We start from the raw sequence: 16,895 nt of genomic DNA, 5'->3' as shown, positions 1-16,895 counted from the left end.
TTCATGGAGGACACACGCCACGCCTTATTTAATTTTACATCCCCAGCAGCTAGTTCAGAGCTTGACATATAGTTGACACTCAGTATACACTGGGTGATGGCATGAGACGAACCAGGAAATGAGCATATCCCCACTCAGGTAAGTGGCCATGATAATGGATGATAATTATATTGATCATAATTAATAACTGCTACCACGAGATACAAAGACTGTCGACCTCTTTATTCAAATTATAACAAGAGCTCTTGAATATTGAGCACCTATGCTGTCCAGACAGGGGCCGGTCACTGCATACATGTTATCGTCTTCCCAGCTCTCAGGGGCTCAGAGAGCGAAGCACCTGCCCGAGGCACGTGGCTAGAAAGAGGCAGAACCGAAGCCTTAAACTGAGGTCCGCCTGACGCTTCCCCTGACCCGTGCCTCCTCCCAGAGGGCGTCACTGCTCCTTATTTTTGGACCTGATTGGCCTCTCCGTGCCTGTCCCCAGACCCTCAGTCCCTCTTCCGAAGCCCCACACCCAGACAGAGTGGCCTCACGGTCCTGCCTCCTGCCCAGTGGGAAGGCTGCTCTCCTCCGCCCCCAGGAAAACCCCGAGTGGCCAGTGTGCAGAGCCCAAGGTCCATGGCTGATGCCAGGGAAACCAAGCGGGCATTCAGAAGCGGAGCTGCTTTGTCCGACCGTTGAGCGATTAACCCTTGCACGGCTGTGACAAACATACAGAGGAGCTGCAAACAAATACATCCTGAACGGCCTGCAGACTAAAGTGCGACTCTCACCCCTGCCCGACACTGTGCTCTCCCCTGCCGGGTTTATTTCCAGACCATGAGACCAACCGGATGGAAGGAGACTTGGGGCACATCTCCCCACTGGTCCCCCTGGAAGCCCACTCCTCACCTGTGGCCCTCAGGGCTTGGAAACTTCAGGTGTCTGGGGAGCGCTTGGCGTCCTGCGCCTCACTCTCCCTTTCTGTCCCCAAAAGGAATAAATGCCCCCAAATTGCCTGGGCCTTTCCTCATTAGAAATGCATGCCACTTGTGTTCCCTGGAGAAATTAACCCAGGAGTCTTGGAGGACAACAAGGAGTCTTGGGGTTACCTGGGGAAGGTCTTCATTCCCCAGATCTTTCCTTAGCACTTACACTACATCGGGCTCTGTGTTGGGGCCCGGAGATGGCAGGGAAATCAGATCTGATTCCCACTCAAGTCCAGAGGGGGAGACACACAGACCAGGAGGTGTGGTGACACGCATACATGTGAGGACTGACACCTAAACAGAAGGTAGAGGGCAAAAAGAGGAAGGCATCAGTTGTTTGGTGATGAGGGGAAGTGGTGGGTAGTCAGGAAAGGCTCCAAAGCAGCAGGAACCCCAGGGCTGGATGATGGAGGCTGACAAGGTATCCCCAGGCAGACAAAGCAGCAGGGTGGGGCGGGGTGCACTTAGGGTAGCAGAGGAAGGCAGAGAGAGGCCTGAGGAGTGGGGGTCCAGCTGCTGTCAGCCGTTTGGCAGAGCTTGATATGTGGTGCCAGAGAAGGCGTGGCCAGAGGGCGGGCTCAGGTATAAGGCCTGAGGAACTTGGACCTCCTCCCCAGGACAGGTGAGTCACTGAAGGGTTTTAAGAAATGGGGTGCTATGCTTTGAGTGGACCTTTAGAAAGACTGCTCTGACTATAGTGCCGAGGGTGGATGCAGAGGGCAGGGAGCACTGAGCTGCAGGCCAAAGACCAGTTAGGAGGCTGGTGCCCTTTAAAGGCAACATTTTTATAGGGACCCAGCACAGTCCGAAGAGCTCCCTCCTCTCTATATGTATGTAAACACACACATACCCCTATATACAAATACAGGCACAGCTGATGTGGTGTATATACTATTGTTATCTCTGCTAGATGGAGTAGGAAACTAAAGGACAGAGAGGTTAAGTCACTTGTCCAAGGGCACACAGAAAGTGGTAGTCTCAGGATTTGAGCCACCAGTTCAGCTTGAGCGTTCATGCTCTTAACCACTACACTATTGTGTCACTCCATCAAAGATGACCAAGGATTGGGACAGGGGAGCATTGTTAAAGGAAAGTATTCCTGATGGGCCCACTCTATATTAGGGGATCCTCCGAAATAGCTTTTGGCTTCCATGGATAGAGGGGGTGCAGCCTTTAATTCTGAGGCCTCTGGGAAAAAACTACAGCATGAAATGTGAAGGAGCTGGAAACTCCCAGGACAGGGCCATGAGATGAAGCCACTAGGGGTCACTTGAGTCCCCAGGAACACATACCTTTGGGGAATGGAGGTAATACTTTTGCTTCGGTGGGTGTGGGCCTGCAAATTCTTCAGACACAGGAAGGCAGGGTACAGGGCGGTCAGAGAAGGCTGTGGCCCAGTGCGAAGAACCCTACTTTCGTCAACTCACAGCCATTCCTTCCAGGGAGGCTGAGGTCAGGTGACTCCTGCAGGTGCTATGTGCTCTGTAGGCCCCGTAACATGTGGCCGAGGCTATGACGGCCTGGGGCAGCCCCACTTTCCACTCTCCCAGCCATGCTCCCAGAAGGGATAGGATTTGGAGGTGGCTGAGGGCTAGAGGCCTATCCAGGGGTCCTCTGATAGAAGAGAGGTCCAGGATCAGAGGGGAAGGTTCCATGTGGCTTCTGTGTGATACATTTGGTGGTATGCAAAGCTGGACTTTGAGCTTGCTGGCTCTGCACTTTGGACAGCATTTTAGAGCCTCATATCCCTCATCTTTAAAATGGGAATAAAATTCTGCCAAAGCAGGGCTGTGGCGAGTGTCAAAAGTGAATCCTGGCTGTTAGCCCACGACCCACACTTTGGAAAGTCATCGTCAGATGTGCAGAATTTTCCAGGTGTTGTACAGCTTTTGGAGTTGGAGCTGCTGGTACTTGAATGTAACACTGAACTTCACTCCAACTCTAGGGGCTGCTAGTTAGTGGTCAGCCAAAGAACAATAAACAATAAGGGATCGCGAACTTCATTCCTTCACCTCTGCGGATGGAACTCAGAATTGTGTTTGAAGTCTGGGCGAAGTCACGTAGAAGCATAGGTTAACAGCACCTCCTGCTTGCTAAGGTGGGGAGACCACAAGGTAGGTATTCTTTAAAAGCCAGCTGAAAAGCTCAGGAAACAAGGGATATTTTGGGAGTGGATAATTCACAGCTACTGTATATATAGGTTTAAAGCAAAGAAAGCAAGGAGGGCAAGACTGAAGCCAGGGTCACCATCCTAGATGAGGACTAGTCCAATCAGCCAATCAGAGGCCTGGCCTGATGGGCATCTGTGCCAACACCTGTTGGAACCAGAGCACCTATTTACCATCCTAGGAAAAGCATCGTCATAGATGAGATTGTGTGAGGAGTGATGCCTAATGCTGGTAAAATCACCATCAGAGCATTACAAATAAACACACACACCAACATTCCCTGCACTAGTGGAAAAGCCCAACCCACCCCCCCCCCAAGGGGCATTTACACACGAATGGCTGGACAGGCTCCAGCCACGCTGAGGCTTGGCACCAGAACTCCTCCTAGGCAGACCACACAAGGCAGAAACCTGTCCGGCCCCTGCGTTATCCAGACCCCAGCATGGGGGAACCAACACAGAAAATGGTTTACAAACCCCGAGCACAACTTCTCTTGGCTCCGGAGGTTCACATCATATCTCTGCCATGCTGCTTTCCCCACTGCAGGGCGTTGGTTCCCCGAGACCGGAAGACCCATACTCACACCTTGGGGGGTCAAGGGCCCCAATGGCGCCCGCCACAGCTCAATCCAAAAAGTAGCACAAGGGGTTGCTGCCTCTCCCACCAAACCAGCTACTGCTTCAGCCATGGCTGGTATTCTGGGAGTTTCCTCCAAAGTCCCCCTAGACTGGAAGTGTTTTGGAACTCTCAAGCCATAAGCTGCTTAGGGTCCCAAGCTTGCTCAGGGCCTCTACCCGATTCTCGCAGTGGCCCATTTTTTGAAGAGCTTCCTATTGGTTTTCCCAAAGACAACGAGCCCACACTTAAGACGTGCTTCTCTCTCTTTCCATCCATCCCTTCATCCCAGGCACAGGGGAGCTACCTGGAGCCCTGTGGGCCTGGGGGGTGACATGGGGGAGAAGGGGGACTGGCATTCCCGGAGGGGACCATAACCAGCAAAGCGGAGGGGCTTGGGACCCGACAGTGCAAGGAGAGAGGCCGGGGCAGGGGAGCCAGGCGACTCCTCCTGCAGTGGTGTCCAAGTCCCCACAACCTGGAGAAGACTCGGGGTACCTAAGAGTGGGTTCAGCCTCGGCCTCGTGGGCTGGTGTCACCGCCAGGGGCCTGGGGTCCAGCCCCGGGGGGCGGGGAGAGCCGACTCGGGAGACTGGGGGAGCGGGTCCGCGCGGAGGGCAACTCACGGAGGAGAAGTTGTGCGGGCCGCAGAGCTCGCCGCGGTACTTGCAGGAGAGCAGCATGTCCTCGAGCTGGTGGCCCAGGCGGTCCATGAAGGCGGCGCTGATGCCCTCGAAGTGGCGCGGCGGCAGGAAGAGGCGGAAGTCGGCCAGCTTGCGGAACCACTGGCGGCGCGGCTCGTCCCCCCTCAGCAGCTCGCTGACCAGCGGGCGCGCCGTGCGGTTGGGCAGCAGCAGCCCGAGCCAGTGGCCGGCGTAGTAGAGGTCCCCCTTGGAGAGGCGCGGGAAGCGCAGCGGGTTGTTGTTGCACACGGTGACGGCGGGGAAGGGCAGCTGGCGGCTCCACTCGCGGTGCACCCGCGTGTGCGACGGGAAGCTGAGCCAGTAGAGCAGGCGGTTCGAGGACCAGGACAGCAGCAAGCCGAGGGACGTGCAGAAGGCCAGCACCCACAGCGCCCGTCGCTGGAAAGAGCCTCCCGCCGCCGCACGCCCCGCGCACATGTGCCGCAGCCCGTGCAGTTTAGCGCGGCTCAGCGACGGCCGCCCCCTGCGGGCGACCCCCGGCCCCTGCAGCGCCCGCTCGCGCTCGCGCTCGCCGCCCCGGGGCCGCCCGGCTGCCGCCACCGCCGCCGGCGCCGGCTCCTCGCGGGCCATGCGGAAGCGTCCCGGGCCGGTGAGCGCGGCCGCGGGCCGCCCGGCTCCGCCACTCCGGCTCATTCATTCAGCCCGCGGCTGGCGGCAGCGGCGGCGGCCCCGGCCGGGCGGAGCCGCCATGGGAGTCCGCAGCAGCAGTGGAAGCAGCAGCGGCAGCCGCTGCGCGCAGCCCGCGCCAGGGAAGCGTGCGCCCGAAAGGAGCTCCGGTGGCGCGGCATGCCCGCCCGGCGCCGCCACCGCCGCCTCCGCGGGCGCCCGCCCGGGACCGAGGCCGCCTCGGCCCACCGCCCCTGGCACGGGCCTCCCCGAGCGCCTCCCAGGCTCTCCTGGCCCCGAGTCCTCCTGGCGGACGCCCGACGCCGGCCACTACCTCTGGAGGGGCCCCGCTGGGCGCCGCCTCTCCGGTCCCTGGGCGCTGCGCCCGCCTCCCCTCGTCTTGGATCTCGGGGGACCCTGAGCTGAGTCCCCGCGGCTCCGCCTAACCCCAGCTTTTACGCTGGTCCCGGGAGAGCAGCCACTCGGCCACCAATGCCTGATTCGGACACCCCCAAGGACCCCACCAGCCCGGCCGGTGGCCCGCGGTGCTGGGACACGGGGGAGAAGGCGCCGGGGGACGAGCGCCCCCAGAGGCGCGCGGCGGCTCCTGGCTTGGCGGGTGGGGTGGGTGTGTACCGGGGTGAGCGGTCGCCCAGCTGGCTGCTGCCCTCCTTCCCTTTCCTCCGGGACCCTTCTCACTGCTCCTCGGGCTGCGCTCGGCTGAGACCTGCTAAGGCTCCCCCAAGTCCAGAGCCCGCGCCTCGCCTGGGGCTGGGGGCGTCTCAGGGTCCTGCCAGAGGCTGCTGGCCGCTGGGCTCCTTCAAGGGTGCTGGCCAGAGGGAAGTGTCCCTTCTCCCGCGGCTCTCCGAAGTGCCTCGAGTCTCCAGAAAAGCCCGGTCTCGCCGTCCCTTGCCTCTTCTTTTTCCTGCCCCGGTGCTCCAGGAGCTGGGGACCGAGGAGCCCCGGCTACACCTCTCGGGGGTGATCCGGACTCGCTGCTCCGCGCGCCCGGCTCGTCTCGAGACTCCCAGCGTCGCGGCGGCGGCGGCGCTCCTCTCGCGGCTGCCCGGCCCTCCTCGGGCCCCGGGCGAACTTGGGCAGCGGCCGCGCGACGCTGGCGCGGCTGGGCTTCCAGCACCTGCTCCTCAGCTCGCCGGCCCCGCGGCTCCGGGCGGGCGGGGCGGCGGCGGCGGGCGCCGTGCGCTCCCGGAGACGCGGTGCTGACGCGCGCGGCCCCTCCTGGCTGCATTTTACTTCCTGGCCACTGTGGCCGCTGCACACCGAGCGGGAAGCGTTTTGCCGGAGCCGGCGGCGGCGGGGGGATGAGCTGCACAGATGAGCCGCGCTGGCGGGAGACAATGTGGAGTAGAAACGCTGCGTTTATGTGGGCCGCGTGTGCATGAGTGTGAGGACACTTTGGACTGTCGACAACCTGAGCCGCTGTCTAGTGTGGGCATTTGAGCAAGTGTGTGAGTGGGGCGTCATGCACTGAGTGTGGGTGGGATGTGCGTGTGTACGTGTGAACGGGCATTTCTGTGTATCTGGTGCATGTGAGCCTATGTGCAGAGCTGTGGCTCTCTGAATGTGTGTGGTGTGTGTAGAACAGTGATGGCTTGTATGCTGTACGTGTGTGTAAGTGTGCATGTAGGCGGTGGGAGGCGTGAACGGGCGTGTTGACGTGTGGGTGGATATCGGGGTTTCTGGATGTGGTGTGTGGTTGGTGTGTTTTGCGTGTGTGTGCTGTGTAAATGAGTATGTGTGTCGGGGTGCTGGGAACAGTCACTGGGTCTCTGGCAGGTTGGGCTCAGTGGGGCAGCCCTGCCCCCTGCCTGTTAGGAACTTCCGGTGTCCTCCAGTCACTTCCCCGGCTGGGTCCGCTGCTCAGCCCTGGCGCAGTCCACCAAGTGCAGCCTTCCTGGGTGGGCGGCAGGGAGGAGGATGACTTCCATGGACAGGAGACTCCATATCTGCCATTCTCATGGCGGGGTTCCTACAGCTGGTTGGCTGATGATGTCACCCTTCCCTCCTGGACAGGCTCAGAGTCTTCCACTAAGCCCTGGGCACTCTTGGACACTTTCATTTAGCTTTTTAAAATATTCTGCCTTGGCGTGTTTGGGAGGATGGGTGAAGCATGCAGTGTACTGCTAACTCCATTTCACACTAGACTTGGGAGGCTAAGTACTTGCCCAAGGTCAAACTGCCCCTAAGTGGTGGATCAGGATTCTACACCCAGGTCCCTGAAGCCCTGGTTCTTTCAACTGCACCACGGGGCCTTGCAGTTTGCACTCTCTGGGCCAGGCGCCTTGAGGCCAGGGCTGGAGTCTTGCTCCTTGCCTGCCCCGCGTGGTGTATGGTAGGTCTCTTCCCGTACTTCCCAAATAATTGAGTCACTGAGGCCTCACTGGATGGGTAACACCTCCAGCATTATTACTCCCTGGGATAAAGGAGTTTCGTAGACATTTTCCAGAGAGTAGATTGTGATGGTGGCGGTGAGGGGAGAGACAATGTGAAGGGATCCTGAGGGTGGGAGGGCACCCCAGTGAAGCTGGGAGATTTGGGGTTTGGAGGATTTGAATTTGGGCCTGGAGAGGCATTTCACCCATTTTGTGATGATTTATTAGAGGTGGTCCAGGTAAGTCTGTTGAATGAGCATCAGGTGTCTGAGCGGTGCTGGGTGGGCTTTCCCTCCCCACTGACCTGGAGGGTATATGTCAGCATGGCAGCCCCTGCATCTGGTCTCTGGAGACGGGGATATCTGAGCCACACACACACACACACACACACACACACACACACACACACACACACACACACACACACACACACACACACACACACACACACTCCTGGAGGCTCCTCTCATTCACCTGGTGAGGAAGCTATAGAAGTTGGGCTTTGCTAAAATTCTGCTTTGGATTCGGTTCCTTGAAAATATCTGTTGCTAGCTTTGGGGGGCAGGTTCTGAACCTGCCAGTTTTATGGGGCCTTCTAACAAAGGCTCACACACCAGTGCTTCAGCCTGGTCCCAGCAGTCCTGGGCTGGTGGCGGGGGGAGGGGAGGGGTGCCACATTGACACATATCCAGACCAAGGTGGGGCGACCTTGTGAGCTCAGTGAAATTACTGATGAAGTAGCCAGGGCAAGCATGTGACATCTTCCAGCATCATAGCGCTGGGATGGCACGAAACTCTGTCTTGTAGAAACCTTTAAGACCTTTTATGTTTCTGATTTGTTCAGCTGTTGTGCGCTTTTTCTTTCCTGGCATTTTCCCCCTTGAAATGTACACATGCTGCTTTTGGTTGCCTAAGTGTCTTCTCTGCCATGGTTTTTACTGTTAATTCTCCAAATGGGTCACTTTTTCAGAGAGAGGAAGGGTATCCTGCATGGGCTTCAGGGGTCTTGGCACAGAAATCCAGAGACAGACCCAGGGAGGCCTAGTGATCCCGAGTGATTCATGGCTTTCTTTTTGGCACATGTATGCGATGCGTTTCCTGCACTGCCTGAAATCTCCCCACCCCTTTCTCGACCAATACTTTGACCAGCTCTGTGAAGTTCTGCTCTCTCCCCAAATCCCAACTGAAGCATTGCCTCCTAGGTAACTGGATTGACAGCTCCATCATAGCCTTTGTATAGCACCTTGTCACTGTGTGTGTCTAGGCTTTTCTTCTGGACGTGAGCCCTTTGAGGACAGGGACCACATCTCATTCACATTTTTGTCTCTATCTCTCAGCACAGTGCCCTGGCACCTAGATGAAACACACCAAAATGGGGAAGAGAGGAAAGGAACTAAGATTTCTTGACTATCTCTGTATGCCAGCCAACTGTACCAGACACATAAACATATTTAATTTCTTATTCCGACCTTGCAGGGGGGTATTTTTGCCCCCTTTTTACAACTGTTGAACCAAGGGCATGGAGAGCAGGAATTGATCTCAGCAATAACTCATTCCAAAGTCCAAGATTTTCCTTCTCCATCATGCTTCTTTGAAAAGTATTATGATAAATAATAACAATAATAATAATATAATAAATGTAGGACTTCCTAATCACTAGGACTTGTTCTAAGTGACTTACATTAAAAACAAGTGTCATAAGCATTCTAAGTGTTTAATCCTCACAATAATCCTACTAGGCAAATACTGTTATTTTCTCTATTTCGAAGAGGAGGAAGCCTTACCACAGAGAGGTTGAGTTACTCAACCTAAGCCACACAGCTTAAGCAGGAGAGCAGCCTTTCAATGCAGGTAGTCTGGCTCCATCCCCTGTGCTCTCAAACCCTACCCCATACCATCTCTGCCCTCAGAGCTGCACTGACACAACAGCTCATGTGAATTCCCTTTCCCATTCTTGCAGGCTCACTTGGCCAGAAAAACAAATTCACGAGGCAGTGCATGAGTTGCCCCACGTGACCTATCCACCAAGAAGTGTGAATTTAACATTGTGATTTCCCAATAATAAGCTTTTAAGAAAATTTCCCCTTTCCTGTTTATCTCTAAAACATCTGTCGCTCCACACCTGGAATCCTGGCCTCCTGTGTGGTGTTTGGGTGCCAGCCAGCCCACATTCTGGTGGGTGACCACCACCGCCAAATATAAGCTCTTTCTCCCATTAAATGAGTTTGTTGGGCGGGGAGGTCCATTTAGGTCAATGTGATTTTCTGTTTTTATAATCCAGTTGTAGGAGCTGATACTTGTTGGCTTGATCGGGCTTCACTGGGTCCCCTGATAGTCCTGCTTACCCCCAATCCCTACTGCTCAGGGGCTTGGTATTAGAAAGTATCAGAGGTACTACTTAACCCTGCTCTTTGGAATCGCTGCTACACACCCGAACAGCGACAGTCCACCGGTAACTGATTCTATCCCAAAACATCTGGCAGTGTTTAAAGCTTCCTTTCATCAAACTGGAATCAGTCTCTTTGCAAATGTCTCCTAATTTATCCCCGGGGAGCCACACAAAATAAGTTTGATCTTTCTTTCGCGTGGGAACCCATCAAAATACTTTATAGAATCAGAGTATGTCAGTGGTGAAAGGGGCTCTAGGAGTCTGCCTTCTAGCAAAATCTTCAAGAAAGTCTTTCTTCTCCAGGTTAAACACCATCAGTTCCTTCACTTGTTTCTCCTGTACTTTTGGCTCTTGGGATGGGATCGCGGACGTCGATATCTTTAAAATGGTCCCGTACCCACTGGTATGAACCCACCAAGCCCTTTACTCTGGACCTGGTCCATCCAGGCCCTGATCTTCCTTCTGATGGTCGTGGGATCCTATCTGCCACCCTCCTCCTCCCCTGGGATTTAGTGTATGTGGCGGGTGTGGAGGGGGGAGGGGTGACAGTAACAATGGGCTCTTGGTGTCTTTGCTCAGAATGCCGGGCGCACTTCCTTTTAGGACTCATGGTGACGAGTCAACACTACCTCTAGTCTCAGAGTTCATTGCTCTTAGGGGGCAGGTGTGCTTTTGTGGGTCTGTCTGTGAATGTAAAGAGCTCGTGTTCTCTCCTTCTTTCTCTGTCTTTCTTTTTCTGTCTCTGTACTGCCCTGGGCTCTCTGTCATTCTGCTTCCCTCTCTCCCCCTCTTCTCTTTTCTCCTTCTCTTCTTTTCCTCCCTTTCTCCTCTCCCCAACCTCTGCCTGAAGCCTAGCAGTCCCCTCTGCTACCTTCTTGGCCTGTGCTACTGGTGGCCTCTGGGTGCATAGAGGTGGCTGCATTGTCACAGGACCTCAGCCAATGTCCAGTAGTCACGATGGGAGCTCCTGCACTGGTGGAAAGGGCAAGGGGGACTTCACCAGGGTTTTGGTCACTACATACCTCCTTTCCCATCCATCCCAACCTCCCTCCATGGGGCTGGCGCTGGAGTTGCTGTTCCATCTTACCTCTTCATGTGCTTCAGCATCTCCACGGCTTCTCCCGCTTCTTCCGTGGCTTTCTTATAGTATACTTGGCCCCTCCTGGTTCTCTCTTCTTCTGGGCTCCTTCTTAGGTTTTCCAGATTTTTTTTTTTTTTTTTTTTTGCATTTTTGGTCATCCTCATTTTACTGGAGTTCAAGCTCTCAGCTGCTCATCCTTCACCAGCACTAAATCCCAGGGGTAAGAAGGCAAACGGGCCCACAACTACCAGAAGAAAGATCAGGACTGAAAGGACCAGGCCCAGAGCGGAGGGCTGGTAGGTTCATGCTCTGTGGAAGCGCTGTGCTCCATGGTAAATGGCAAAGCCTAAAAGATGGGAGGATGTAATGTAATTGAACCCTTTCACTCTCAGGGGAGAAAGCAGAGGTCCAGAGAGGGGAGTGGCATGCTATAAATCACACAGGTGGATATCGAGAAACACAGAACCAAAATCCAGATTCCAACTTCAGGGTCATTCTCTGCTCACCCTATGGAATAACTTTTCGACCACCCATTTTGAAATCAGCAATGTATTCACATAGTCAAAAAGGAGAAAAGAGTAAACAGTCTAGTAAAAAAATCTCTCTACCCCTTGCCTCCCCCGGTCACCCATATGTCCTCCTTGGAGGCAACTAATGCTATCAATTTGTTGTATAATCTATTAGTGATACTTATGAATATACATATGTGTGTATAGTCTCCATATGTTTTCCTTTTCTCGCGCCAATGGTTGCCTTCTGTGAATACCATTTACTAGAGTAATTGTATTCTATGTTCTTCACACCTTTTTTCTCTGTATTTGCAGTTATTTTATGGTTGCCTTCCTCTGGCACCTCATTCCAACTCCTGTTATTTTCCTCAACTTCTCATTTCATATTGTCCTGCTCTCCCATCCAAAAAGGACAGTGGATCCTATGACAAGGTGGTACACAGAGCTCGCTGTTTTATTATCAGATTTTCCATTAACTCTTTGCTAGATATTCTGACGGATGAAAGCTCTTGCGTGGATAATCTCAAACATCAGATAGTGCAAAGATACTTCCACCTGCCTCTGAACAGTATTACATGATGCATTTGCATAGGATTTAATTTTCTGGTCAAATTTTCTTTAAACTAATTATAACACACACACACACACACACACACACACAATTGAGTGCCCTCAGCACACAGCTCTTGTTGGTTTGGGAAAGTGGTCCAAACGTGCATTGGTTGGCAGAGAAAACCAGTTTGGGATTCAGAAGTTTCTGTGACTAATAAAGAGAGTGAGTAAGATGCACCATGGAGAGAACCAGAGGGTGTCAGTGCCAAACGTGATCTTAATGAGCATGTGGTTAAACTTAGAAGAGGAAATTGATATACAAAGTTTAGTAACTTGCCCCAGTCACTGGGAAGTTGATCTTATGATGGTGATGATGATGACGGTAATGGTGATGGTGATGATGGTGATGATAATAATGGTGATGGTGGTGATGGTGATGATAATGGTGATGGTGGTGATGGTGATGATGGTGGTGATGATGATGGTGGTAGTGATGATTGTGACAGTGATAGTGATGGTGATGATGACGATGGTGATGATGATGATGATGGTGATGATGATGGTGATGGTGATGGTGATGATGGTGATGATGATGATGGTGATGGTGGTGATGGTGATGATGGTGATGATGGTGGTAGTGATGATTGTGATGGTGATGATGATGGTGATGATGATGGTGGTAGTGATGATTGTGACAGTGATAGTGATGATGATGATGGTGATGATGATGATGGTGATGATGATGGTGGTGATGGTGATGATGGTGATGATGGTGATGATGATGGTGGTGATGATGAAGGTGATGGTGGTGATGGTGATGATGGTGATGATGATGATGGTGGTGATGATGATGGTGGTAGTGATGATTGTGACGGTGATGCTGATGCTAATGCTGATATTTGATAGCTAACATTGATTGAGCACTAATTATGTCAGGCACTATGCTCGATGAACATGCGTTAGCTTATTTAATCCTCACAGCAACCTTATGAGGTATGTATCACCATCATAGATCTTCTACACAGGAGGAAACTGAGGCAGAGATTGGATAAGTAACTTGTCAGTGCCTGGTCAGTAACCAGTCAGTGCCTGGATTCAAACCCAGGTGTTTTGGCTCTAGAGTACAGGGTCTTAATCAGGTTGGTTGAATTAGCTGAAGTGAGGACTGTAGTGGTATTGACTGAGCACCTAGCGTGTGTCGGGTGCTGTCTTAGGCACAGGAAATGCAGGGTCTACTCAGACGTGGTCCCTGTCTTAGCTTGCAGTCCAGTGGGGGACGTGGGTAAGAAAAGAGATACCTTTGATAAAGTATGATAAATGCTACGCTAGAGTGTGTTGAGAGCGTCCAGAGGAGGGGGCTCCCCTCCCTTAGTCTGAGAGCGATCGCCATACACGTTTCCCACTGCATTTCTCCATTCATTTTCATTTTCTCACCCCAGCTCATGGAGAACTGTATGACTCTGCCTACAGGGATCAACCTTGGGGACAGGATCTGCGACCAATTGCAACCCCAGCATAAGCTCACGTTGAGGAGCCCTGATCCATGACATCCATGTGTCCACATCCACATCCTCCTCCTGATGTGGCTTTTTGTGTCCCCAGTGGTGTCTTGTTGACCTGTGACATTTACTTTCTAAGTCCAGGCCGCATCAATAATGAATTTGGGGTTTCCCTGGTGGCTCAGTGGTTGAGAGTCCGCCTGCCGATGCAGGGGACACGGGTTCGTGCCCCGGTCCGGGAAGATCCCACATGCCGCGGAGCGGCTGGGCCCGTGAGCCATGGCCACTGAGCCTGTGCGTCCGGAGCCTGTGCTCCGCAACGGGAGAGGCCACGACAGTGAGAGGCCCGCGTACCGCAGAACCCCCCCCCAAAAAAAACCAATAATGAATCTCTGCCTCTTCCCCCAGCGTGGCCTTCTCTATTCTGGGTTTAGGCTTGAATAACTGGGTCTTGGTTGTAACTTTGACCATAAAGTTAGCAGAGCGATGGAGCTTTGCACACTTTTCTAGCCAATTTCCTCTCCCATACACGTAACAAAACTCTCATTAAAACAGTTAAGCACAATAGCCTCCTCCAGTAATTATCACCCACTCATATTACGAAAAGGCAGGCAGTTAAAATCGGATTTAATGACATATAAAACCCCAGGTACAATTAGGCATTTTATTCTCAATTCCTTGACTGTCCCCTTAACTGTTTTCAGCCATGACTTAGTCTTACCCCGGCTCTCACCTCCCCCCTTTGGGGAGCACTAACTAACCAGCCCTGAATCTGTCTTGCAGACAGACCCTCTGCAGTGACTCAGAGATTTCAGGCCAAGTTGATTTGTCAAAAGCCTCCATCCAGGCTGTTTTCCCTCCAGCCGCAGCTTTTCTCTGTCTCAGCCACTAGCAGTTTGTTTACTTTCTTTCCTTATAAATGACCTGGGCCAAACCACTATCTCGGGTTTCTCTCCTCCTAGTTTATTTGCCTGTCCGTCCACAGGAGGGGCAGAGTGGGAGGGATTTTATACGTTCTTTTGCAGGGTGTGGACCTGTGTGATTATCCAAAGAGAAGACAGGGAGAGAACGGCAGGACAGGGAAGGCAGGATAAGGGAAGGAAAGGGGGGGGGAGGGGATGATGGGGAGGGAGAGGAGAGGAAGATAACACAGAGTACCAGCCAGGTACCTACCACATACTATTTGTTATGTGCACCATATAATGTTCATTTTTTTCCTTTTCGGCCGCATTGCACAGCTTGCGGGATCTTAGTTCCCCGACCAGGGATAGAAACTGGGCCCACAGCAGTGAAACCACCAAGTCTTAACCGCTGGACTTCCAGGGAATTCCCCGATGTAATGTTCTTCATAACAACTCTCCCAGGTCGGTACCATTATCCCATTTTACAGAAGGGGACATAGAACCTTTATCTTTCCAATCTTATTCTCTCTGTTGCTGGTTTAAGCACAGCTCAAACCATAATCCCCCAGGGCAACCATTCACCGAGCTGGATGTCAGGCACTGAGTTAAGCCTCATTTTCCAGATGAAGAAAATGAGGCTCAGAGAGGTGAAGTAACTTGCCTAGGGTCACACAGGGTACGTCACACAGTAACAGAGCCTGGATTCCAAGCCAGGTCTGACTCCAACGTGTTGGTACTTGTTAGAAAGGCAGGAAGTTGGGAGTTTAGAAAGAGAAAAGATAAGGTGGGTGGCAGCATAATTCAGAATTGTGCAAAAGCCCTTGGGGAGATGAAGGGAGTGAAAACAGAAGCTGGGTTCTCAGTATCTGCTGTGCGTCTGGAGCTCTGTTCTTCCCAGCTTCAGCGTGATGCCATCACGGGCAGAGCTAAAACTATACAAGTCCAGTGGTAAGAAAGAGGTTTAGGGAAGTACCCACGGGTACAAGTGCCAGGCTGGGCTAAGAGAACGTCCAAATGATCGAACGCGCTGAGAGCCATCACAGGGCTGCCAAGTGGGAGCTCATGTTTACAAACCACAGACTTTCAGCCTACCCTCCTGTCTCCTTTCTTCCCTCCCTCCCTCCCTCCTTCCTTCCTTTCCTTCCTTCCAGACCTCAGCTTTGCTTTCTGCTTTTAATCAATACTTCTCTAGCCCAACAGTGCTTAAGTTTACTCATTCAATAGTTCTCAGCAGCCTACAGCACTAACACACAACATTAGATTCAAAACAGCTTTCTGAAAGTGCCTGGAGTTATAAAGGCAAGTTCATAAGCTTGATGTGTAATAAGAGCATGAGACAGTTCATACCCTTTGACCTGGTAATCCCACACCCTAGAAGCTTCCCCAAGGAAATAAGCCCTAAACAAAGTACATAGGTATTCTCAGTGAGGCTTCTCATGCTAGAGAAAAACAAACAAATTAAAAACAGTTCACATGCCCAACACTAGGTGTATGGCTAAGCTAATGATGGTGACACTATGTCATTGGAAAATGATGACATTTTTAAAGAAAAGAACAGGACAAGGATGCTAACGTGTTGGGTTAGAGATGAAACAGCACCGACTAAAAAGATCTGAGCACAAAGGGCACACCCGGCCTGATTTGCACTCCAGGAAAACATCTCTTTGTACCTGAGCAATGATTAGAGGAGAATTAGGACAGACAGTGTTTACTAACAAATAGCTTTCATTGGTGAAGTTTGTTCGATTTCAGACAAAGCCTGAGCAACCTTACCAGAGCCAAGCTTGGAAAGAAGGCACATCGTAAGGTGAAGAATTTCTGTCTCTATGAAGTGGTATCACTGGATTATGGACCACTGGACCTGGACCTCTTGGCCAACCTCACCATCCTTCCCACCTTGGCACTGCCAACCCGCCAGTGGAAGCGAGCCACAGATGCTGCCCTTATGTGGCTGGAACCATCACCCTGAACTTCGCCCACTCTTGTGTATTCCGCCTGCTCCTGGGTCCCCCTCCCCCTGCATTACCAGGGTCCCCACCTTAGTCTCAATCCCTTTTTGTTCAATCCTGGAACAAAACCCAAGCAGTGACTCACATGATAGATGCATTGTGACCAAATAGTGACCCATAATAAAAACCGACCCAGAGACAAACTGTCCCCAATAAGGGAGGGGCATTTGGATGAGGATCGCTCTGAGGTGTTGCTTTCCTTGCGTCCTTTCTGCTGGCTAGGTCTCTGTCATCTGTTCCCAGACTCTGCCCAGATACCTGACTCTGACTTGTGATTAAACTCACGGCTGGCTGACTTGGTTTGGTGCACTTGACCCTGGCTGGACCTCGACAGCATGAAGGGTCCAAGCACTTTTTCCAGCTACATCACATTTCCACCTTTAACTATGGTTGGAATTCTCCTTGGTCTTGGCACCCATGGTATTCTTCTTTCTGGTTTAGTGGCAGTTCAAAGAGCTAAGGAAAAGTCTGAGCAGTCACAATGCATGTCCCTAAAC

General features: G+C 52.6%; 1 protein-coding gene across 2 annotated transcripts in view; it reads right to left on the bottom strand.

The window, feature by feature from the left end:
- ASIC2 (acid sensing ion channel subunit 2) overlaps positions 1-16,895 on the bottom strand; it is a gene marked incomplete at its 5' end in the record, with an annotated part of 988,380 nt that overhangs the window by 234,445 nt on the left and 737,040 nt on the right. Inside the window, one exon of one of the 2 annotated variants that reach the window (XM_081218212.1) lies at positions 4,381-5,171. The exons of the other annotated variant lie outside the window; for it this stretch is intronic. Coding sequence (XP_081074338.1) covers positions 4,381-5,091 — 711 coding nt within the window. Of the gene's footprint in view, positions 1-4,380; positions 5,172-16,895 lie in introns of those variants that run through there. 2 annotated transcript variants of the gene reach the window in all.

The sequence above is a fragment of the Mesoplodon bidens genome (genome assembly GCF_964165515.1).
Source record: "Mesoplodon bidens genome assembly, chromosome: 19".
In the NCBI taxonomy this organism is placed as follows: domain Eukaryota; kingdom Metazoa; phylum Chordata; class Mammalia; order Artiodactyla; family Ziphiidae; genus Mesoplodon; species Mesoplodon bidens.
This window is presented reverse-complemented; position numbering and strand designations above follow the sequence as displayed.